At 40.3% G+C, this 26,595-nt stretch overlaps 1 protein-coding gene across 1 annotated transcript in view; it reads left to right on the forward strand.

The window, feature by feature from the left end:
- The window catches only part of LOC134210594 (centrosomal protein Cep290), a 39,352-nt gene that overhangs the window by 721 nt on the left and 12,036 nt on the right, over positions 1-26,595 (forward strand). Inside the window, exons 3-11 of the mRNA XM_062686708.1 lie at positions 18,084-19,185; positions 19,251-19,406; positions 19,464-21,019; positions 21,081-21,234; positions 21,286-21,514; positions 21,637-21,853; positions 21,911-22,311; positions 22,369-23,040; positions 23,099-23,872. Of these exons, the coding sequence (XP_062542692.1) occupies positions 18,084-19,185; positions 19,251-19,406; positions 19,464-21,019; positions 21,081-21,234; positions 21,286-21,514; positions 21,637-21,853; positions 21,911-22,311; positions 22,369-23,040; positions 23,099-23,872 (5,261 nt within the window). The remainder of the gene's footprint in view (positions 1-18,083; positions 19,186-19,250; positions 19,407-19,463; positions 21,020-21,080; positions 21,235-21,285; positions 21,515-21,636; positions 21,854-21,910; positions 22,312-22,368; positions 23,041-23,098; positions 23,873-26,595) is intronic.

The raw sequence follows: 26,595 nt of genomic DNA on the forward strand, positions 1-26,595 counted from the left end.
ATTAGACTGCAAATATAATCAATTTTAAGTACAAAACGTCGAACTATTGAAAAAAATCAATTAACTATATTGATTTACAATCAATTTTTTTTTGTTTTCCACTAATTTTTGCTATGTCAAATACCTAACTTTTGTTCTAGCATTTTTCCCAAAGATGATTATGATTCCTTCCTCTTGTAATCTTTGAAAAAAAGTCGTGGGCGGGAAAGGGTTAAAATAATAGACGGACACGACGAAAAGCTTCTCTATTATATGGAGTTCTAGGGTAGGTGTTTCGGTCGCGGCCATAGCACCAGATATGATCATAGCTAGAACAATATTACAAGTATTATACTTCTTCTCTTCTGTTACTTGAAATTTTCTTGTGCATTACTGGGAAATCTTTTTGCTCTAGACGTTACAGAGGGTATCATACCACAATGAGGGACCGACTGTTTACTTCGATGAAATTTACAGCAGCCGTAAAAAGTGTACACTGTGCCAGCAAAGTACTCTTTAATGGGTAAAAAAGTACCCATTATGAAGTTAAATAGTTCAACTCATTAAAAGAGTAAACAGCGTTTACTCATTAATGAGTAAAAGGCTTCTACGTCAAATTCAAGAGTATTTTTTACCCATTAATGGAAAAAACATTTTGGCGGTAATGGGTACTTTTTACACTTCTTTATTTTTAGAAAGGCATTCGAATTTTAGTATGATATTCAAACAAAAGACACAATAATTATTGGGAGGAATAATTCATAATAATAATGAAGAAATAGAATATTGTTCTTTATTTTGTAATATGTCAAAACAAATAATTCACAAGCGATTTTCTTTTATAGTAAAAACTAAACCTGTTTTGTTCGCTTATCTTCCTTATCGGTTCCCTCCGGCGGGAACTTCGCATCGAGAGAACATCAACAAAAACTAATTCCATGATCGTCCGCGTTCCAAATTTGCGACAACCATCTCTGACTACGTTGGCGTTATAGGAAATACAGACGGTCCCCATCCGTTGAATCTCACAAAAGGAAGGATTTGCCGATTTCACATCGTCGATTGCCGGAGTCGACAGAGTCTCGATCCTTTTTGACGCAGGGATACCCATCCAGTACGTTCATCGGATGTTCCTCGAATCATTTTTGTCGTTCGGAGCTCCCTATATATTGATTTGGAACGAGAATATGCTGTTATTGAACATTCGAGGAAAATATAACCAACTCACCAAAGATTTTATTTATAAATAAATTACGTTCGATCAATGCCACGATCGAGCTCTCATTACCATTTATGCGCCCCGCCACAGGGAGCGAAATTCGGTGTGTTGATCATCAGCTGTGTCACACCTTTTCGCACTGTTTCTGTAACAAAAACAAAACATTAATTACCGAAATAGGTAGTTAGAAACTGCCGGAACAACGAAAAGAACAGATTGTCATTCCTTTAGCAGTGTTGTTGAAGGATATCCTCATCGTACCGTATCAATCAGCTGCCAAACGTTTTCCCAGCTTCCGAAGGAACTTGTAGATTTCGGAGAAGTTTTGATGATGGTGTTGCTGGAATGATGGGATATTGCTATATTGGATCGTCCCGAGGATCGACCCCCACAAAGGCTGGTTCGCGAAGTCAGTTGATGCGCGGTACCGGGAGCAACATTATTTTGCTTTGATTTTTGACACCGACTGCCGACGACGACAGGAGCAACAATCATTAAATTTTGTTCAACTTATTTTTCACTCATTAATGAGTAAAAACTCGGAGCTTCTGAATGGGCATAAAATACGCATTATATGAAAAAATAAATTACCCACTATTTTGACAGGTTCATACCTTGCCAAAAAAGGGGTGATTTTTACTCTTTAAAGAGTATTGTCAGGTTTACAGTGTAGATAACAATCTTCCGTGCACTGAGTGGCGATACCGCACCGGCGTGTCTCTTTGTTCTGTTAAACTCTATGTTTTGAAATTGTCAAAATTTTCATCATGAGCTCATGGAAGAATGGTAGTTGGAAATCGATAAAATGTATGAAAAAATCAGGTATTTTGCAAATTTATTGAAAATGGGAGTGTTTTAGAAGAAAGTAATGATAAGGAATGAAGTATGAGGTGAAAGATTATCTCCTGCACTTAGTATGCACTGATTAGTAGTTTTATAGTAATAGAATTTTGATTCTACTACACTGCCGTGAATCGCATATCTGTCCCATCTTTGCTTGGTTTCCTATGCATATGGGACAGATATGCGATTCACGGCAGTACATACCACTGAATAAACGCCATCTCTTGCATTAAACATTTTAACTGCTATCTTATTGGTTCAATATTTCTCAATCTAGAGGATTTGGGAAAATAACACCTCACGCCGCCTTCTGAGCATTATGACTAAAAGGCACTAACATTGTAAACAGTATTTTTGAGGGTTTATTTCTACAAAAAATCATTGATAAATGATTGAAATCATTGATAAAATCATTGATGAACGAGCTAATTGAGCATTTGTTTAATAGTACTGCAAAAAGTCGTAATCGTCGTAAGACAGCGAGCAAAGCGCTTATTTCTATCCCAGGGAATTAAACGAAAATATCGCATAGAAAAATTTTTTGATTCCTTTGAATAGTTATATGTATATGAATAACAATGACTAGTCGATAAGTTTAACATATCTCATTAAATCACCAGTGTTAATCAAAACAACAGTAAGCAAATATAGCACACTTTCATACTCTGTCTCGGAATATAGATTGGTGATGCGGGAACCGGATACGAGACCGACCAAAAACAAACGCGGGTTTGGGAAAATACCTACAACTTATTTATTATCAATCGAATTCACGCCTGTTTTGTTGTCGCTCTACTTTTGCATTGACGTTTCTCCTCCAGAGCAGGCGTTTCATGGCGGTGTTAGGGTGGCACAGAATTGCGCGCCACTGATGCCCCCTCCCCCCCGGTTACACCAAGAACCGGACGCGGTGACCAGATGGTGTAACTACGGTGCGATGGTTGTCTTCAGGATGGTCCGAAATGTTGCTGTCGCATATGAACGCTGGCTTGATGCGGTCAATCGAAATGGTTTGCTTTTTCCCTGATATAGAAACATCGAAGAATTTCCCGTTCCTTTGGAGAACTTCATACGGTCCTTCGTATGGCTGTTGAAGAGACTTCTTGACCGAATCGATACGAATGAAAACATGATTGCAATCCTTTAACTTCGGGTACACAAAAACTTTTGGGTTGGAGTGATGGTTCACGTTCGGTGCGTTCAGATCACAGCCCAAGTAACAATTTTCATGCTTGTTAGATTTATTTATTTCTTATAGCGGATTTATGACAGCAGTCACCATGGCTAGTTGCTCAGATTTATTGGCGATCTTATTGCTATCAATAAACCTCTAATAAATCTGTTCGAAAAGCTTCAAACGTCAAATGCCGACTGGCCTTGTTAGCAGCTCTACGGTTGTAATGAAGAGCATAATAAGTCCAATTTTCAAAGCTCGATCAAAGCCATAATTTTGGGTCGTAATGTGGTCAAATGAATAACCCCAATAAGAATATTTACATTGCAAAGGGTTTATAACGGTGTTTAATAAGAGCAACATTTTTCTGATCGAAGTTTATAATGGCCATATTGGAAATGGAGAACCATCTTCAAGCCAGTGAAATTTATCACTGAAATTTATGATTAGACGGTGTTTTCGCCGCGAAAGACACGTCTTTGGCAAAGGATATAAAAAACAAACATATTTGGGTGTAATATCAATAAATTTAGTAAAGATTTACGTTATTGATGTTATAATAATTTTAAATTTATTGCCCAATACTATATTATTTTGCGGGCGCGTAGTGCTTATTCTCATTTTTGCACTAGCTTTCACCATTTCTCTTTTTTCAAAGCAAATTTTTGACAGCTACCGCAGCCAAATTCCCTTTTTTTCGGGCGGCTTGAAACGGATTTTTATATACTCTTATAAGAGGTTTATAGTTGTAATCTAGAGAGGGCTATTTGGACATATCTTACACACAAAAAACAAATATTGTGTTATAGAATGTAATGCACTTTTCTGTTAAAAAGTGCTTTGTTTTCTTAAAATTAAAAGTAAAATTAGTGTCAGTTAAAATTTATTTTTTATTTGAAAGTTGATTTTCTCTTGTGTCCAACGTGACATTAAAAATTGTGTCTATCAAACTAAGAGCTCTTGAACTTTTAAAACATCAAGCGATGAACCATTGTGAACCATGAGAAGTGAGCAAAAGAAAATATCGTTTCTCTCCTTTTCTCCAAGTATTCACCTAAGGCTATGACAGCACGATAGAACAAATCAGCAGCAGTAAGAAACTGCATGCGTTTACACATGGTTATTAAAACTCTTGTGCGGTTGTTCCATCAGGAGTCTAAAGCTGGAGGAAACCACAGAGCTGCTGGAAGATTTCGCGGGACCGAAAGGTAAGTTTATATTATTTTAATCGTAATCATGAAAATGGCCAGTGTGCTCTAATTCCTTTCATCAATAAAAACAAGAATCTGGCTCCAGCACTTCAATGATGAAGCGTAGATGAAACTGAGTGTTGCTTCTATTGGTTGAAATTAGAGCATATCGTAGTTAAGCATATCAAGATAACGGCACTCATCCGAGTTCTTTTAATTCCATATTGTTTACAGATCATCTGTTTTGGCATTTCTGATCGGAAAAAACCCTGTGCTCAAATGTCTGTACGAGGCGCACCCCGCAGACTGGCCGGATCAAGGCCTGTCGGTAGAACTGGCAGCTGCTGTTTGGAATGAGGACATTATCGCGTTTGTGTTAAGATCTAACTAATTGGTTTAATTAAACATGACATAGAAAAACTGAAACTGTTTATTGAAATTATTAAAACTAAAGGGGAAAAACAAGAATGAAGGGTTAAGGGAAGAGGATTTTTTGGTATGTTATTTTTAGAGGTTTTCAGTATGTATTGAAATATTTCACTATTTTTTCTACAATGTGACCATTTTTGTTTGACGGTGCAACAATTTTATTTTGAAAGTATGAACTTTTATTTTCAGAGCGGCATGAAAGTTTTTAACCGTTGGCGTTTTAAAAGTTCACGTACTTTTTTTTGAACATACACAACTCTCTACGAAAAAGAACCAACGAAACTTTTTATTTTAACCAACGATTTTTTTAATTTGATTAATGGTTTTTCTTTCTGTGTACTCTTATAGTGGTCATCAGAAGGTAATCCTGTAGTAATGGGTTTTATTGTCAGTTCTTGTAATTCGATCTTGAAAACCATTTCTAGAGCGAAATAAAACTTGAAATGTTACTTGGGAGAAGGCTTGATGTAGAATTTTACACATTTCAGCGCGGTCCACGTTTTCCACTGGTTTGTCGTAGAATTCACCAGGAATTCTGAGGGCTTGTCCGTAGACCAGTTCCGCGGTTGAGCATTTCAGATTTTCACGGAATGCTGTTCGAAGACCAAGCAACATCAGGGGTAAGCGATCGTGCCAGTTTACCGCATTTGTACACATAAGTGCGGCTTTAAGTGTGCGATGAAACCGCTCAACGATTCCATTAGCCTGTGGATGATAAGCGGTCGTGTGTATATGGTGCTCTTCCAACAACTTCGTTAACTCCCGAAAGAGGTCGGATTCAAATAGCCGCTCTTGATCGCTGGTCAGTGTTTCTGAAGTGCCGAAACGCGCTATCCATCCAGAATACCATGTCATTGCAACCGTCGGAGCCGTCATGTCGCTGAGTATGATTGCTTCGGGCCAGCGTGTGAAACGATAAAAGATATTTTAGTTACTAGATAAATATTGTCGCTGTCGTCGCTGTCCGGAACATATTTTGCTGGCGAGGATAGGGGAGCTAAATGTCAAAGAAGGAAAATTCATACGATTTGACAGGTATGTACCACACATGTCTCGGACAGCAGAACAAAGGGAACCGAAGCGACAATCTTTATCTAGTAACTAAAATATCCTTTGAAACGATCGATGATCGTTAGTAGGTAGCGGCATCCCTTTGAAGGCTGGAGGGGTCCGACGAGGTCAATGTGGATATGCCGAAACCGTGCTTTGGGCACATCAAAACTTGATAGTGGTGCCACTGTGTGTCGGTTGATTTTTGAACGTTGACACTCCTGACAAGTTTTGACGAATTGGTTGATGTCTTTATTCATGGAAGGCCAGACGAACCGGTCGGCAATGAGTCGCCATAACTTTTGTTCGATGACGTTCTGGAAGGTAAGGACGGATACAATTACCAACCGAGACATCACAGAGTCGTTCTTCCGATTATCTGGAATAAGCTTTCGAAGGGCTTCTTGAGGTTCAATAAGGCAAAACCAAAGGTGCTGTTTGAACGAGATGGCACCACAACATTTAAAGTAAAATGAATTTCCTTGTATGGACAAGTCATCCGTTCTCATCAACTACGCATCGCATCAATATGGAAGCTAGGTCAAAAAGCAACAAATATTTTTTAGATTTTTTGTACCCACGACTTGTTTTACAGTTCTAAACAATAAAGAAGATTTCATTGTACCTCCATACTAAATTCTAGCTGTATACTTTCAAATTCTTCAAGACTGTTCTCCACCTCGTGTGTGTGGAAGGAACATTGAAAGCTTACGATATCGAACAATAGATGTTACTAGTGTATATGCAATATTACATTGATACAAATACGCAGCAACACCACCTGTCGGCTGATAATGGAAATATTGCAATTATACCATCCGGTGTAGTGGCTGTTGTTAAAATGTTTTAAAAGGGCATCAAGCGGAATTTTTGCTAGAATGCAACTGACGACCTCCTATTGCGCGCGGATTGAATCGCTTGTTCACATTTATCAATGCGAGAAAACGTCACAGATCCTTGGCCGTTGTTGGAGTTGGAAAACAGAAAACAGCCTCAACACGGGATGGTAATGGACGAATTCCGTCTTTGTTCACAAGATATCCGAGAAATTCTACCTGCGACGCAAAAAATGTGCATTTCTCAACGTTGATACCGAGGCCATTATCTCTTAGACGTTGTAGGACGATTTTCAAGTTCTTCTTTGTTTGAAGATGCAACATATATGTTATCGATGAAAACGGCGACGAATGGCAAATCTCCAAAAAGCTTGTTCATAAACCGTTGGAAAGTTTGACTTGCGTTTCAAAGTCCAAATGGCATTCGGAGAAATTCGAACAAGCCAAACGGTGTTATGACTGCTGTCTTTGAAACGTCCGCTTCCTCAACTGGTATGTTGTAGTAGGCCCTGACTAAATCGAGAGTAGTGAAGATTGTCTTACCTCGAAATCTGTTGAGCAGATCGTGTACATGTGGGACTGGGTACCTGTCCGGAACGGTGACTTTATTCAGCCGACGGTAGTCTCCAACGACCCTCCACTCTCCGTTTTTCTTTGGCACGCAGTGGAGAGGACTTGCCCAGCTGCTGCTGGACGGTCGGCAGATACCCATTCCACACATAGCTTGAAATTCCTCCTGCGCAACTCTTTCTCGCTCAGGATGCATTCGACGAGCCTTCGATGCAACTGGTGGGCCTGTCGTAACGATGTGATGGGTAACACCGTGTTTCACTTCACGATGAATCGACGATGGAACTAGTATCTCACGATAATCATCCAAGAGGTCCCGATACGGATGCTGGCAATCCACAGCTTTAACGCCGTGGATGACTGTCGGAACCAGGCTGCCGCTGGTACGAAGTTTAGTGGTGCCGTCGATGAGCTGCCGGTGTCTCAAATCCACCAGTAGTCCGAAATGCGCAAGAAGATCTGCACCGACGATAGCTCCGCTCACGTCAGCAACGATGAAACGCCACGTGAAGCGGCGGCGGAGTCCAAGGTCGACTGAGATGAACTTACTGCCATAGGTGTTGATTCTCGTCCCATTAGCAGCATGCAATGAGAAGGGAATGGTTCCTCTCTGTTTGTCGCTTTTTGATGCAGGAATTATTGAAACGTCTGAGCCCGTGTCGATGAGATATCTGGTACTGCTGGTTTTGTCGAATACAACAAGACGTCGACTTCCGCTGTCACCGCCTACTTGCGCCGACCAACCCGTGAGCAACTTGACAGCTCCAGTACAATGTCAGTGTACCCCGAGAAATTGTTTCAGGTGGTTCTGTCAAACTCGATTGAGCATTTCCTGAATATGGCGTAAAAAGTTAAAAATAAACCCAAATTTTAATTATATATATTTTTTAATCATTTATCACACAATTACATTACTCATTAGTTATTTTGAAATAGGCTCGTATATACACAAGCTCTACGGAGCTGGGTGATGAATTATATAGATATCATCAAAACCTGGTTTGGCGCTGGAATAATCGAAACAATTATAGGAGTACTTAGGCTGTGAACCATTCCACCGATTCGTTTAACTTTAAGTTACAATTTGACAGTTCGATGGTTACTGTGTTGTTGTTGAGATAGTTTTTGTTCGTTTGATTTTAGATGGGTGTGATAAAAGCACATAGCATTTTTGCCTTTCTCGTATACTAAGTATACGGTAAAGGCTATATGATCGCTCCAAAAACAAACTTTTTATAGAAGGCCCGGAGACCCATAGTGTTATATACCGATCGACTCAGCTCGACGAATTGAGGTGATGTCTGTGTGTGTGTGTGTGTGTGTGTGTGTGTGTGTGTGTGTGTGTGTGTGTGTGTGTGTGTGTGTGTGTGTGTGTGTGTGTGTGTTCGTCTGTGCACCCACCCAAAAAAAATGTCACTCATTTTTTCAGGTACTTATCCTTAACCGATTTACTCGCAACAAGTTGCATTCGACGCAGGACACTCTGCCATTGTTTCTTATTGAAAATTGGTCAGATCGGACTATGGGCTCGGAAGTTATGGCCAAAATACCACTTTTATTACACAAAAAAATGTCACTCATTTTTCATGCACTTATCAGCATTCGACGCAGGATACTCTGCCATTGTTTCCTATTGAAAATTGGTCAGATCGGACTATGGGCTCGGAAGTTATGGCCAAAATACCACTTTTTTTATAGAAAAATTGAGTAAAAAAATGTCACTCATTTTTCAGGCACATATCCTTAGTCGATTTACTCGCAACAAATTGCATTCGACGCAAGATACTCTACCATTGCTTCCTATTGAAAATTGGGCAGATCGGACTATGGGCTCAAGAGTAATGGCCAAAATACTATTTTTATAATGCACGAGAAAGGCACCATTACCGCTAGGTGGATTAATCAGGGTTTTTTTTCTTTATTTTTGTGAATTTCGAAATGAATTCAGTTCTTTACTTTAAAAAGCAAATATTGACACTAGTAGAAATGGTTATATTAGTCTCATTTAAGTCATTTTATTTTTATTGAAATAGGACAACGTGTGACAACAGTTAGCCCATATATTTTCTGTCAAATTTGCTCTTTTCGTTGCCGTTCCGCTAACATTGTGTTTGGGGCTTTATTCGGCGCGGAAAAGAATCAGTTTTATGAGTTTTATTACGGATGAATTTTTTATGCCTTCGAAATTTTAGGCATATTGTTCAAGCCAATATTTCAGGTTAAAATCAATGCCTAAGTTCATCAAAATACTTCGATGATTATTAATTGCTTCCTGTGTTAAGTTAACTTGTTAAGAAAACATGTTGGTGGGTGTTGTAGATGTTCATAACGATGCGATATCCAAGCTGCGCATAATGTTTCCCGACGTTGAAGTTCGTGTTTCGGTTAATCGTTAATAAGTATTTTTAACTCCGTCTCCGAGATTTTGCAAAATTAAAGATCATCTTTGTTGGCCTCAATATGTTCTGATGTCTGAACAAGTTCATGTTTACAATGCTCACATTTTATTTTTTAAATAAACTGTTTTGAACGTGGATTGCTGAATAAATCAATGATTGAAGTGAAAAGTCATCAACCACAGTGGCGGATGCAAGCGTTTCAACAACCGGAACATCGGCATCGTTTTTATCTTCTATCGTTGTCGAGTAGTATTTTTGTCGCAACTGGATTACCACCCACTTTTATTTTATACTAGTCGACCCGGCAGACGTTGTCCTGCATAGTAGGCGAAAATGCGCGTTCTGAACTGCCCAAGCAAAATTTCAATACGTATCTTTATTTTAGTTTGTCACGATTTACTAAACTTTAGTCGTGATTTCCGTAGGAAGAAATATGTTCATAAACCCGTCGGAAACAATGAAGAAAATCCATCCAGCCGTTTTCGAGTTATACGGATACGAACACAGACCATTTCATTTTTATTATATAGCAGATAATATTATACTCTGCGCTTCGAAAACTCAATACAAGAAAAATTTAATGAAATCAAATTAGTTTTGTTTTAATTTAGTTCAATTAATGGTTCCAATTATCTCTACGCCTTTTTGTACTGCAACTCTTGCCCGTGGTTTGGCATCAACAAAAGACGAAACAAAAATATATTTTCCCTTACAACAAAACCGTGTCGGCGATGCAGGATGGCCCGTTGTTTACGTTGTGTGGCGCCATCTGCTATTTTCCGAGTGGGTACGCGAAACTAAGGCTTTCTGTCATCTTGTGGGGGGGTTGGCGCCGACTCAGGAAGGCGCGAATCTAGTATTTTTTAGCTTCTATTTCTCACTTGAGGCTGCTGTAATCGAGTGCCGATGCTCCGGCTGTTGGAGCCATTCGATCGGCCATTTCAGCCAATTTCACAAGACTGCCATCGTTGATGGACAAAATTGTACGGACGTGGTTCGGAAGTCGCTGAAAGAACAACGTTTTTATGATGCCATCATCCACGTTCAGACCCGTAGCGATTTCCTGCAAACGAGCGAAAAGATGCGACGGCCGGAGATCAACAAGATCGCTAGATCCGAGCAACTGTTCAATGCGGGCTTGAGGCGACAATGCGAAACTTGCGATAAGCCGGTCCTTGACTGCTTGATTTTTGTTGATAACCGACGGCGTATTGACCACATCAGAGATATGACAGATGACAGTCTGGTCGATCCTGACGACGATATGCCAGAACTTCGTCTCATCTTGCGTGATCCGGGCCAAGTGGAACTGGGCTTCCGCCTGCGCGAACCACATGTTGGGGTCATTTTTTCAAAAATCTGGCAGTTTCACAGAAATCGTAGATGCCAGCTGACCTCCTGCCGCGACCGCTCCTGGTACGTTGTTGTCAACATTCATTTTGCGGTGTGCGTTGCAGAACTTGTGGTTGTTTATAATTTCAAATGCAAAAACCCTCTGCAAATCTCTGCGTCGTTGTCGAAGGATTTCGAGTCGAATCAGTTGGCATCGCTCTTCGTAGTGCGGTAACTTCAAAGGATTATTTCACGGCAATCGCCTGAGGGCAAAACGAACGAAACTGCGTTGGACCTATTCACGTCATCTGGATTTCGTGATAGGGTGCCCACACCTGCATAGCATATTCGAGTATACTTCGCACGAGGCAGCAATACAGGCTTTTCAGGAAGTAAACGTCATCAAAATCTGCGGCATTCCGGCGCATGAAGCCTAGTACGGCGAAAGCCTTGGCAGTAGTCGTTGCAATATGCTCATTAACCCTCTCCCGCCCATGATGTCTGTGTTGCACCATCAAATTTTGCACCTTCTAACCTTCATCGAATTGTTTCAACAACAAAAAGGAATATTGGACACATCTTTATAGTTCCATTAGACTGGAAATATAATCAATTTTGAGTACAAATAGTGAAACTATTGAAAACAATCAATTAACTATTGATTTACAATCAAAAACTTTTTTTTCGTTTTCCACTAATTTTGGCTATGCCAAATAACTTTTGTTCTAGCATTTTTCTCAAAGATGATTCCTTCCTATTGAAATCTTTGAAAAAAGTCGTAGGCGGGAAACTGTTAAAATTCAGCTTGCGGTCGAACGTAACTCCCAGGTCTTTTATAGAGCTCACACTATTCAGTTCGTTTCCGCATGCCGAGTAACGAAAGCTTATCAGTTTATCAGGTAACGCAGCCAAGTAACAATTCAGTCAGGACATCCCAAACGTTCTAAACTCTTTAAAGTTAATCCGTGAGGAACCTTCGAAAAGTCGATGTAAATGCTGTCAAATTGACATCTCTTCTCCAGGTTAGAATTCAGCGTGCTAGCGTAGGTCATCAGGTTTTTTTTTACAGTTGAGCGATTTCGTATAAAGGCATGTTAGTACTCAGAGATAACAGGTTTAGCAGCCACATACATACGTTCAAGATACGTGTTTTGGCCAGACAACTAAGAATCGAGATTGGACGATAGTTCTCAACATTATGGGAGCTACCCGCCTTATGAATTGGAGTAACTGCTGATATTTTCCACTCATCTGGGAAGACTTCTAGTGCAAGCGACATGTTGAACAAAATGCAAACTGGGAATCCCTATACGTCGGCACATCGTTGAATGAAAACAGGAGGTAGTCTGTCTGGACCTGGACCTTTCGATGGATCGACAGCTCCTAATGTTTTTGAAATTTCAGCTACGGAGAATGTGGGGCGCGGAAAGTTCATGTTGTATGATGGAAAAGAGTTAAGAAGGTCTGTCGAATCTGGAGGAGGATTCGTATTGTACATCGACTTGAAAAAACTTTCGAATCGTTCAGCAGATTCAGCGATATCGTTTGATGTAACATCAGCAAAACTCACAGTGGATAACATCACATGCGATTTTTTCCTGGTTTTGATAAAGGTAGACGACACGAGATTTTCGTACTCCGATTCAACGGGTTGCAGAAGAGCACTGTTTGTCGCGGTCTGGTTACGGAAAAACCTGCGACGCGTTTTACGAAGTATGTTACGTCGATGCTGTAGTTCAGCGTTCCACCAGAGTTGCTTGTACGACCTCCGAGGGAAAGATCTACGAAGAGGAACATACCTGCTTATCATGTCGAAGACCGCGTTGTAGAATGATGCAATGGAGGTGTTAATATCGTCTCCAATGGGTATCTGAAACCTATCTAGTGAATTAAGCTCGTTCTTCGCAGCCTCGTAGTCACAGCGAGAGAAGTCAAAATCTAAGTCCATTTCTTCTACTGCAGATTGGAGATGATGAACCGGGTTACGAAAGTCCAGACGTAGAACGAACGGTTTGTGGTGGCGGTCAGGGCTTAAAATTGAATATGGTGCTTCAATAAGCTCAGCTTCGTAACTGTCGGCTCCAAATGCCAAGTCAAGAAATCTTCCGTTCGAATTTGATACATCGCAGATTTTCTTCAAGCTACTAGCAATCAAAGTTTCAGTCAGATGGACCTCATGCTCGGAAGAAGCGTTGGTTGGCAAGGGGTGTCCTACGAAAGGCGGAAAGTACATAAGGCGGAATACGAAAGGCAGAATGAACGAAAGGCGGAACGATACAAAAGGCGGAATCACAAAAGGCATAATCACGAAAGGCAGAATTGCATTAGGCTGTTTTAACTTATGCGGACATTTTGAACCAACAGATCAAATGGCCTTCGCTATAAAAAGATATACTTTGGCCGTTGATCGGCCAGATACATGTTTTCTTGTTGTTTAGTGGGGAAACCTTCCGTAGCTCAGCGATAAGGCATATGGCTTTGTACGAAGCATACCATGCTGAAGGTGACTGAAATCGAATCTCTATACGGTCTGTTTTTGGGTTGCAAATTTTCTCGTCTCGTCGAGATTTCAATAGATAGAAAGGGGCTACCCCGTTTGGCATTAAATCATTTGATATTAAGCCGTTTGGCATAATAGTCGTTTCGCATAATGGTCGTTTGGCATAACGCAATGAAAATTATCTTATTTTCAATAATCATATTCTTAACGCAACTTAAAGCTGAATAAAGAAGGAAAGATGCATGCTTTGAAAGAAGGCATCAACAACTCTTTTGCATTATCCAGAGCAATCGCGTATATTTAAAGAAGGAATGATCTCCTCCCTTTTTGCATTGCACCGAGCAAATGCGTGCTTTAAAAAAAGGCAGCATCAATTCTTTTGCATTATCCCGAGCATTTTGCATTATCGCGTAAAATAAAAGAAGGCATCATCAACTCTGTTGCATAATCATAAACAATCGCGTAATTTTAAAGAAGGAATGATCTTCTCCCCTTTTGCATTGTTCCGTGCTTTAAAAGAAGGCATCATCAACTCTTCCCGAGCTATTGCGTAATTTGAAAGAAAGAATTGTCTAAATTTCGCATTGCACCGAGCAAACGCGTGCTTTTAAAGAAAGGCACCATCACGAGTTTCACCTTATCTACAGTGACCGTTTGATTTGAAAATGTGATACAACCCCATAGAAAATTGACCCGACTAAATCGGGTGCGAATCGACCGATTGTTGCACCGTCGCTTATGGGAATTTAACACAGGCATTGGCCGATCAACCACTATATTTAGTCGGTAGTCCCGATTTTTCCCGATCAAATCGGTTGATTCGTCATTCGTTTAAATTGGTGTGCATGAAATTCCACTATTAAACAAGCTATTTCGTCGGAATGATATTAAATAGGGTGATTAATTGACCCACGCCTGTGTTAAAATCTCATAAGCGTAGGTTGCAACAATCGGCCGATTGTACCCGACGAAATCGGTCGATTCCAGCTGTCAAATTTTCTACGGGGAAACAAAAATGTAATAACATAGAATTACTTTTACTTTTTGGGAAATTATACGTTCTGAGAAATGGTCTCCTCGGAATTAGTAAATATATTCTGGGAAAAAGATTCAAATAAAATACATTTTTCGACAGACAGTTTTCTGGGAAATTGAATAGAACCTAAATCCTAACCTAAGAATTAGCCTGGCTTGGTACAGTGATCACCACGTCACTATCCAAGCCGTTCCTGGGTGGACGTTAGGCAGAATAATAGCGATTACAACAATGCTTGTTCTCTAATATGGCCCTCTGCTAATCTTCAGTTTCTATTAATTTCACACTCGCTACTCGCTTGTGGTGTCAATCGAATCTGTATCTTCATTACTGTCAACTACTTTCTTTCGCTATGAGTAGTATAATTATCACCGAAAAAAGCCAATAAATTAATTTCGATTAATTATTTTATGCCAAACGGCGTACCCCCGATAGAAAGTAGACAAATATACGGAGGGGCGTACTTTTAAAGAAGGAATCGTATCCTCCTTCAACTTAGACCGGGCAGATGCGAGCCTTCAAAGAATAAAATAAGTCCTCCTTCACCTCAAGCAGGCACCTGTGTAAAACTGAAAAATGACAGAATTCTGCCTTTTGAAATTCCGCCTTTCGTTACATATATAAAAAGGTCTGCCTTTCGAAATTCTGCCTTGTGTAATTCCGCCTTTTGTTAGAGTCCATCCTATCATGTACTTCGTCATCGACGTGTTGATTACTAGTCTAATCCGTTTAGCTTCCTTTTTCAGTCTTATGTAGGCTTTCTTCATCTTCTCAAAGTTACGTGCCATAATATCAATGTCGTCGGCGAAATCAAATAACTGGGCGGACTTCGTAAAAATACGATAAATGATAAATTCGTTTTAAAAAGCTCCAAACTCGGTGTTTCTGATGATGCATTTCAACTTTTTCACACAGCTGAAGAATACGTTTTATCATCACTTCTCAGTGGTTTGCCTATGTGGTTTTGTTTTATTCGCACTTGTATACAACTTCGATCAAGTTTTTTAATGGATTGTGTAATGATTCCAAACAGTTTTTGCCTCTCTTTTATTGTTGTTGTCGTTTATCTATTGAGACCGATTTCTGTAAACCCTGGGTTGCTAATAGTCTTTAAATTCTAAATGACTTGCTTGAGTAGAACAATAAATATTATGCTATATGTAAACAATTGAGGAATTGACAGTTTGTCAGGATTTGACTCACCATTGCCAGAAAGGATTTTAGACCTATTATAGTTATTTAGAAGTTCATTTGGGGTTTTCCTCACAGATTGTGTCCTAAATTAGTTCGGTGGACGGAATAACTTTGAGAATTGCCCTTGAAACCCGTTCATTCACTAAATCCGCTAAGAATTGTCAGAAAGGTATATTTGAGGGATTCCGTATAGATTTTTTTTCTACCGGAAGTTCTTCCAAGAAATCCTCCGCAAAATCCTCCAGGAACTCCCCCGGAAGTTCCTTCACGAGTTTCACCGGAAGCTAAAACAGAGATTCCTACGGAAGTTCATCCAGGAAGCAGGAAGTTTTTCGAAGAAATTACTGGAGGAATTATGGAGGAGTTCCTGAAGGAACTTCCGGAGGAGTTCATGGAGAAAATTCCGGAGAAATTCTTGGTGGAATTTCTGGAGGAACTTCCGGAGGAATTACTTGAGGAACTCCCGAAAGAATTGCTGGAGGAACTTCTGAAGGAATCCCCGAAGGAACTTCCGGATGAATTGCAGGAATCTCCCAAGGAGGATTTCCTCAAGGAACATGTAAGGGTGAAACTTGCGGGGGAATTTCTGAAGGAAACTTTGAATAAATGTCTGAAGGAACTTCTGGAGGAAACATTGTTAAGTTTGATTAAGTAAAAAATTGAAAGTTTAGGAATTTCCCGACTTATTTAAAATGCACGGGGCCTAAACTCCGGCGGATAATTTGTCCGAGGTGTAAGGCTACCTTTAGCAGAAGGGGTGACGAGAAAAAAAGGCGAATCCTGAAGAATTTTTATTACATGCTTCTGAGTGTTTTTCCGGAAAAAAAACTTTTACAGAAATAGTGATTGGAATTTAAATGATTTATTAGATGAATTCTTGTAGAATAGAAAATCTTCTATACATGAATCCTAGTCTAGTCTAGTCTAGTCTAAATCTAAATCTAGTCTAAATCTTCTATACATGAATCCTATACGAAAATGTGCACAGGATTATAGAATATAATTAAATACAAATATCCGCCCAAAAGTAAATTTCACTATCCACAAAAATCAGTGCACGCACTTAAATATGATCTGATTAGTCAAGGTCAATGGACTTTCAGTGCGCTGGATGTCCTGGATCATATGTTTCAAATCAAAACAAACACGATGCTACGCACACCAACATATCCAATAGCAGATGGAACTGGAAATATTTTTTTATTCAGGGTTCGGTTTCGCACTGACCCAGGTTTAAAAACGAATTCGACATTAGTATTATATTAGCATTTCCTCATTTATTAATTGAAAGCTTTTCTATGCCCGCCAAAGCATGAGTATGTATCTTTTGTGGCAAGTACAATGGATACACTATGCCTAGGGAGTCGAAAAAGTTTCCAACCCGAAAACATCCTAAACCGGACAGAGAATCGAACTCGCCATCTCCGGATTGGCAATCCTACGCCTTTGTTCGCAAGGCTATTGGAGACCCCATGAATAGTGTCGTATCCCAGCCGAAAGGGTTGGACAATAGAGGTAATAAACTATAGAGGAAGATTGTCGCTGTCGTCACTGGTGAAACATCTTTTGCTGGCGAGGATAGGGCACTAAATGTCAACGAAGGAAAAATCAGTACGTTTTGACAGATGGGTACCCAACATGTTTGGGAACGATAACAAAGGGAACCGCAGCGACAATCGTCCTCTATAGTTTATTACCTCTATTGGTTGGACGAATCCGCCATTGAATAGCGGTGCGACATTCCGTCTCTACAATCGTCAACAAACTAAAGGAACAGCTCCTGTCGAACAAGCAATCAACGTCGCATCGCATGCTACGATGTTACCCACAATTAGGGTAATGTCAGAATAGACGCTACCGCGCGATGCGACTCGTTTACTCTGGCGGGCATCTTATTCTCAAAACCGATATTTTAGGCAACATTGGGGCTTGCGAAACATAGAATTCTTATTAAATGAATCTGTATTTGAAACGATGCAATCACCTCAAAGTAGTACATTACAAATTTTGTTTAACCAATATAACAATTACTATGAATACCACAAAAGGTCAAAACCTGCCACAGCCGTAATTTTCTTTAAAAAACGCCCGATCGACCAAGCGGAATGATTTTTCGACAAAACTTTGATATGATACAATTCGCCAGGAAAACGCATGCAAGTTTACTCATGCGTGAGAGCTTTGCGTATGATGTTACCAAAATTGTGAAGAAGTCAAAAAAATATTGTTAGGGAGAGGGGTGGTGTTACTTTATCCGATTTTATCAATAATTTTTTGTGAATCAGTAACGCACTAAGTGGATCTTTTTGAAAAACCTATATTCCGAATTAAGGTTCACCGTCAGATCAACTGCGGGAACAGGTAAAAGACCTTAAACGAGTTGTCGACAAGTTGGAAACGGAGCGACATACAAACCGCACCAGAATCAAGGAGCTATCAGAAGAAACGGTAGCACTGCAGAAGAAGCTAGCCGAAAGTAGCCACGTTGGCAGCGACGGGGAAGACTCGCCGGACGCACTGTCGGAAATCGATCGCCAACAGGAACTCTACAACAACATCAGCATGAAGAACAAACACATCAAACGCTTGCTGCGGGACATTGACGATCTTGAAAAGCGCAACAGCTTCCAGATTGACACCATCAACAGCTTGCAGGTCAGTTTGAACGACGCAACTATGAATTTGACGGCGTTGACGCATCAGTACGAAGAAACGCAGGCCATCATGAAGGAACAAGAGGTGTTGATTGAGGAAGCTAACGAGAAGATCAAAACGCTGGAAGGCGATGTGGATGGATTGGCTGAAGAGAAGGCTAGATGTGAGGAGGATTTGGAGGGGTTTGCAAAGCAGTTAGAGCAGCGCACCGAGCAATGGCAAGATATTCTGGAAAGGAAGCAGGAAGAGCTAGAGGAAATCGAAACAAAATACTCGGAGTTGATGCAACAGTGTCCGGGATATGACATCGAGGCAGAGAGAAAGGAATTCAAAAAGATGAGTACGAGACTTCACGAAAAAGACCAGATGATTGAAGAATTGGAGAAGAAAATCACGATGCTGTCGCAGGAGATACTATCATCGACAGAGCTGATGAACAGAATTTCGCAGCAGCGGGAGAACGCAAGCAAGGAAACGGTGAAAGTGAGTCAATGTTGCGAGGAGAGCCGAGTGCTGTTGGACAAGGCCAACAAGCGATGTGAGGAAATACAAGACATTTTAACAAGCGTTGAAGAGGATAACATGTTGAAATCGAAACAAGCTGTTGAAGCCATCGAGGCATTGAGAAGGTACGAAAGTGGCGAGGAAGGGCTGGCGAATGCTCTGAAGAAGATCAACCGATTGCATGAGAAGGTCAACGTAAGAGATAAACAGATACGGGAACTGGTAGCGGAAATCAACCTGGCGAATGAAATTACCATGGAGAATGCAGTTCTGAGGTTTGTATGAATAGTTAGGCTAGTGTAATCCACTATTGAAATATTAATTATGCGTCCAATTATAGAAAACGTTTGGGAATTAGTGAAGATGAAGTCATACCAACTCATTCTGTTCTGTCCAAGCAGAGGAAAATCGAGAAGGTTAACGAGAGATTAGCGTTGAAGCTAAGGGCTTCGGAAGAAATGCGGCTTCAGCTCAAACTGGAGAAGAATGATCTGAAGTATGTGATCTACTTTTAGTTAGCGTCTATGTAAATTGTTGTAAAACTCTTTTTCAGGAGAAAGCTTTATCAATTGTCGCAATCGTTAAGTAGCAAAAGAAGTGCCGACAAGGACAAAGGTGAAGGAAATCCAGAGCAGCCATTGATTGAAGATGCAGCGACTGATGAGAATCAGACAGCGGTTGATGTGGAAGAAATTTCCAAGCTCAGCGACGTGGACGTTGTGAAGTTTTGTGAGAAGTGTATGAAACAGTATAATGTCAACGATAGTAGAAAGTACTGTAAAGCATGCATATTTAGACAAAGCTTCAACTTTTGTGATGGATGCGTTAAAAAACTGAAAATCAATATCAGCTCAGATGATGATCCAAAAACTAGATATGATGAGAGGTTTGAAGAGCTAGAGAAAAAGTATGCTACTGTTGTGGAGGAGAACGAAAACTTAAGAATTGGAATGCACGAAATTTTACAAAAGTTACGAGAATATGATGCTACGTCAAATCACATAACGATAGACACATCGACATTGGAACGTCTATTGCATGCGTTGGATGCCAGAGGCGTCAATGGGTGGTATCACCCAACTATGGGATTACAGAATGAGTTGCTGACTACAAAGGAAAGAGATTTACTACTGAAAGAACGTTTGAATCTCAAAAGCAAACAAAGTACATTTTCGATAGGAAGCCGAGACGATTCTGGAAATGTATGTGACGATGAAGATAACATGGTAGATATGGATAACGTAATGACTGAGCAGCCTGAACTAAGCGAACAAGTGTTGCTAAAATCGGTGGAAAACGATCACTTGAATGCTCAGATCGAGTCTCTGAAGGAAGAACGTGATCAGCTACTTAAAGAGAATGACGATCTTGTGGTTACGAGAAATCTGTACGAAGAACTGTTGCAATTTACCAAGTCGACAGATAATGAGAAAGATAGGATACTTGTTGACACGCTAGAACGATTGAAAACCATAGAATCCAATATTTGCGCATTTCAGAGAAAAGTAGAATTTCTAAAAGCGGAGAATGACAACATGCATAATGCAATGCGGGCGATCGAAGTAGATCACTTGAATGTGCTTCACGGGTTGCGAACCGAACTGGCCCGGAGGAATAGCACCGTAAAAAAGTTGGAGCAACAAACGAGTGCTGAAGGGCATAGCGTGAGCAGTCCAGATTCAGAGTCGATCGGGAAATTGGAGACAGAGATTGAACGAATGAAGCTGGAGACAGCCAATTTCTACACGATTTTTTTGAAAAACATTCAAGAGGTCGACAAGGATAATCTTTTACAGCTTGGGTACGAGAATTTATCTCGCGTAGGGCTTGTTGAATCAAACTTGGCAATTGACTTCATTCCAAAAGAAGAGTTTAAGAGAATGATGAAGCAGATACGAACATCGGAAGAGGAGTTAAAACGGCAACACATCAAAAATGGTCACCTAGAAGAGTTACTGAAGATATCACAAGAGCAAATTCGGTCACAACAGGGATTAATTTCCAAGTTTTCGGACGAGGAAATTAGTTTGAGACATTTAGTAGCCGATTTGCAGAGTTCTTCGAATGAGAAATATTTGTTGGTTAAAACGCAGACCGAGTTGGACGCCGGTAGGTTGTATTCAGGAGATTCAATATGTAATAGTGTTTGATATCAACAAATATATTGCAGCTAGAGAACAGGGAGAGCTACTGAAATTGGAAAATGCCAAGCTGAAACAATCGTTAATTGATAGCGGTGAGCAGTTGCACAAGTTGAAGGAACAATTGGCGCAACAAGAGCTTCAGTTTATTGATAGCCAGAAGGACAACGAACTCAAGATCAAGTAAGATTTCTTCAGACTGTTCAATTCCATTATAACGTTTCTATGTTGCAGATTTCTCAGTCAAAGTGTAAAAATGCTTCACGAAAACTATAACTCCTTTACTCCAACTTATGCGGTGACTGGTTTTGTAAAGGAATATTCAAAGCTTTTAGAACTGAAGAGGAGTTTGCTTCGACAAGTAGCAGTAACGGATAAAGTTCAGATAGATGAAGACTACGAACGATTGTACGCAAAGCTACGGGAAAATCTGGAGGGTAGTCATATCCAAGATAAGATAAATGTAAGTAAATGCATTGAAGTCGATGGTGCAAATTTTTCGAATCGATGGAAAGTCATAATAGGCTCAACAACTGATCTGATCGCACTGCACAACAATCTGACATGATTTGTATATTATTTTAGTTAATCAAATACGAAAGCCAAAGCGAGTATCTCACCAAACAACTGATCATGTCTCAGGAACAAATCGAACAGCTACAGGAAGAGAACTCGACTCTGAAGCTAGCTTCTGTCGAAAATACCAGACATTGGGATACCATCGAAATAATATTCAATGGAAAGCAGAAACCAGTAAAGGATAAGGATAAGTATTTTGACAAAGAGGTTCAGGTTACCGTTGGTAAGTTTGAGCTACCGTCTCCATATCTTTAGTTTAAACTGTTCCTATTTCTTCCAGAAATTAGCCACAAATGCATTAACACTATTCCGATTATCGACGACAGTTTGGCGGAGAAACCACGACAGGCAACTCCTCCACTGATCTTGCAGCACGCATCACCTCAACAATCGATTGGAAAAACCTGCGACGCTGGACAGATGACGGAAGATTTGCGCGAAAGCCAACCGACCACTGTTGTGTCAATGGCGCTGCAAAAATCCTTGGAGTCTCAACTAAAGCAAGCAATGATGTTGGCTTCGACACGCAGTGCTTTGCTGCTCGAAACCGAGAGTCGCCTAACGGAATGCCACGGACGGATCAAACTACTGGAGAGGGCTGTGGAAGACAAAGAGGTGCAGTTGAGAAGGGCTGCACAAGCTGTCGCAAATAGTGAGAAACAGGACGATAATATTCTTAGTGTAAGATTTGGTCATATTACATAATTTGAAAACTTTTCACAAACGAAATCTTTGCAGTCAACGATTGGATCGCTGCAAAACCTGCTTTTGGAAAAGGATACCACTCTCTCGCGGTACCAGGAACTCATTAGAAATGAACGTCAAGAACACTCGAAGACGTACGACGAGAACATTGGCCAGATCAGAGCGCTCAAGAAGGAGGTTGATGAAATGGAGCAAAAGGCGTACAACAAGCAGAAGGAAATAGACAATTTAGGAGTTCAATTGGCAAGCTTGAATCAGTTCAAGTTGCAACATGAAGCAGTTGCTGCAGAACGCGAAGCACATCAAGCCGGGTCTATGCAAACCGACAAGCCAGAGCTGGTTTACACGGATAAGACCATCGAGAACATGTTTGAAATCGATCAGAAAAAGGAGGAGGAGATCGAAGAATTGAAGATGCGTGTGAAGGTGGCGGAGAAAAAGCTTCAAGAGGCGAGCGATGAAGTACGAAAAGGACAAAATAATCTCAGGGAAATGATCACGAGAGAAAAACGCACTGAGAAAAATTTACGAGATAAGGATGAAGAGATCGTGGCATTGAATGAGCGCCTTGCCAGAGAGCATGACGATTTAAGAGAATTCACTGATAATATAGCCAGCGCTCAAGAGATTGAACAATTGAAAGAAATGCTGGAGGAGAAGGACCGACATATACAGGATTTAACTGAAACGTTGACTCAATTTCACGTAAGTTCTATATTTCTCAGGTTATTATTACCTATATTTATTACCTGATTGTTCCCAGGATGACCAGCAGAAGTTTATGAACGACACCTCGTTACATTCGGCCGAGCAGGTTTCTCAACTCAGTGCCGATTTGAACCGAAGTGAAGCATCGAATCGTGTGCTTAGAACGCAAATAGACGCCCTGAAGCGTCAAATATCGAGCATTCAACAACGCGAGAAACAGTCACGAGATTTGGTAAAAACGCTGAAGAACCAGCTGATTAAACGACCGGTGATTTCCATGAAGCCCGACCGAACTCCCACTCCGAGGGAAGAGCAACTCGGCCGAAAGGTACAACAACTCGAGACCGAGCTGCTGGATACGAAGGATGAGTTGCGCAAGCAAGTCAGCATCAATGAGAATCGTCGCGCGAAGAATGCCGCCGAGCTGGATTTGTGGAACAAGCAGAAACGTTGGCAGCAAATAGCCGATAAGTTAAAGGTTCAGCTTAAGGAGCGGGAGGTGGAATTGGAGAAATTGAAGGTTCACTTCAATTCGGCCAAAAACACGATTGTGCGATTGGAGCGTGAGAAGGCCATCCTGGAAGGGAGAAGTATTCGCGGTAGTACCGCCGGGTCTGCTACAATGGCTCCGTCTCGATATGGTTCGGCAGACAGCAAGTATACTCCGGCAGATTCGCCGGATTCGTGTACTACCGAGGGTACAGCGTCGGATGAAGCCAGTACTGAAGTGAATATGTATGCGCAAAATAGCAAGGAAATAATTGAAGCGTTGAAGAATAGAATCGAAGCGCAACAACGAAGAATAGTGGCAATGGAGTTGGAGCGAAAGGTAAGATGGTGCTTGCAATGGGAATGACCATACTTCACAAATTAAATTTCTAGAAATTTATTAGGTACTTTGGAACGATTTGAGATCCAAAATTCAAAGTTTTGCTGTCTAAATTTCTAAAAGTTTCTTAGGCTCTTGACTAGTGCATTCAAATAGAAAGCTGCCCATAAATTCCTAACAGTCCCATGTTTGCTTGCTGTCCTAGCTACATGGGACTGTTATGATTTCATGGACAGACCATGCTTTTTAGATTTTATTGATTATATTCATTATTCTACTGTCTCCTCTATCGTTGCTCCATTTTCTCTTTTGCTTTGCTCTATTATTCTGTTGGGTTATTTAAAATAGGGTCAGCTCACCGTATAGACAGGATAATTGTGGGAGACGAGCCAGCCTCGGGCTGAAAGTCTCCTTAATAAAGATACAAAAAAAAAGGTTAATTGTGCCTTCCGAAGCTTCAACATGCTTCAAATATGTTTCAACCAGTTGCGAAGTCGACTTCTCTCGGTTGTCTTTGTTAACCCTTTTCCTAATTCATTTATTTAAAGGCTCACTCGCCGTAACCAGCTTAACAGAGCCAAAATCAATGAAATACGCTATTACTGTGAGTTATAAAAAGCTTTTAGCTAAAAACACAATATTTGGAAAAGTCGCCTGATGTCGCAATGAGTAGTGCGCATCATTGACACAGCCAAGCGTCATGAAGCATACCACTCGCACATTGATGCAACGCAAATCCGGTGGAATTTAACTCGGACTCGTGTAACAGATTTGAGGATTTGACTGATGATTAGTTTACTACCTACATCAGCAAAGGAATAAAAAAAGAACTTTTTGATTACTCAGTAAATGCAGAGGCGTCGCGTGATCAATTCTTCAACCTGTGCACTATTTTAATATTTCGAGAAAAACACATAAAAGGGACCTGAAATGATAAACAAATGATTTTCCAGCGCATTTCTCAATATGTTTGCTTATTTTGTTTCATCTAACTGTTTCTTAGCCACTTCTTATTTTCTGAATTAACTCAAACTTAACTAAGCTTCAAAGTGATTTAAGTAAAATAAAAAAATACTATCATCAGAATCGTTTCCGATGTGACAAATAAGCAATATATCTATTCGGAAATTATTGAGCTGGCACTTTCAATTCTAATTTGAGTTATTCGTAAAATGAGACGAAGTTTTAAATACAGAAAAGGAAATTGGAATATATCAATCATGCAAAGGCTCTAATAATAATTTGTAATTAGCATGTCATATCAGAAAAATAAAGTCTGTACAATAAAGAGAACAATGAAGTTCATACCCCTTTACTCTTCTCAATTAATAATTATTCTATTTACAATTTATATCTTTGATCAATATTCTGGACTGGACAGATGTCGAGAAGTTTTCCGTCCATCAGCATGGAAACTTGCTCATACAAAATTTCATAAATTTATGTGGACCATTGAAAATTGACTCACTCCCTCCCTAGCTAAATATATTGGATTTCTCGAAAAAAAAAAACCTTTAAAAATAAATTTCTTAAAAAATGTTGACCAGGCGTATTTGTAAACAGGCTTTATTGCGCTTATTAGCAGATGACAATTTCTGTTTAAATTGAGCTAATGTCGCGTTAGTATTATCGGACAGTACATTGTCGTCAAGATTAGTGGATGTGTAAACGGGCCCATTTAACCTTAAAAATCAAAAGCGCTTTTGCTTCGCGTTGCTTATACAAAGCGGAACTTTCGTCATGGAACGCTTTGAGGAAGCAGAAATGCTCGCGCTTTACTCTTCTCTTTAGATTTTGTTCCGATCGCGCTCTCTTCACCGAATCGCGCATGCGCTGTTTGTAGCGGTTCTCGATTGACACCAAACCGTGCACTGCCTGCGTGGAACGCTTTGACTACCTATACATCGCCGATTGTGGTTAGAGCAGATGATCCACACATACAAAATAATGCGTGTATGATGCATGACAAAACGTTCTCGGCTGAAAGTTCCGTGTTGATACAACATGTGGTGTCGGTGGGTCGGTTCGGTATCGTAGAGAAAAATATAACGCGTCCCCATCGCAGCATTTGGTTGCCTCACATCACATGCCGCCTATAAAAAAAACATGCATATTTTCCGTTTATGTATCTAATAGTCAAATTTGCATGAAACATCTTTCAAATGCACATAATTCAAATACATGCTTGGATTAGAAAAGACAAAAAATCTATCTGGAGTTTAAATGTTGGAGATAAAATTGCAACATGTGCAGTGCACAGGTTGCACATGCGGACGCGACGCCTCTGAGTAAATGTAAAGTGCTAGCCTAGCCTTATATTTACATGTGTACAGTGTTCAGTTTTGTTCATCCTTTCATTACTGCAATAAAGATTGATTTATTATGCAATATATAAGGATTCAAATTGACCCTGTAAACACCGTCATACTACTACTACTACTACTACTACTACTACTACTACTACTACTACTACTACTACTACTACTACTACTACTACTACTACTACTACTATCATACTACATCATCATCATCATCATCATCATCATCACCATCATCACCACACCATCCACCATCATCACTACTACCACCACCACCACCACCACCACCACCACCACCACCACCACCACCACCACCACCATCATCATCCATCACCACCACCACCATCACCACCATCCACCATCATCCACCATCATCATCATCATCACCACCACCATCACCACCAC

The sequence above is a fragment of the Armigeres subalbatus genome, chromosome 2, assembly GCF_024139115.2.
Source record: "Armigeres subalbatus isolate Guangzhou_Male chromosome 2, GZ_Asu_2, whole genome shotgun sequence".
Lineage (NCBI taxonomy): Eukaryota > Metazoa > Arthropoda > Insecta > Diptera > Culicidae > Armigeres > Armigeres subalbatus.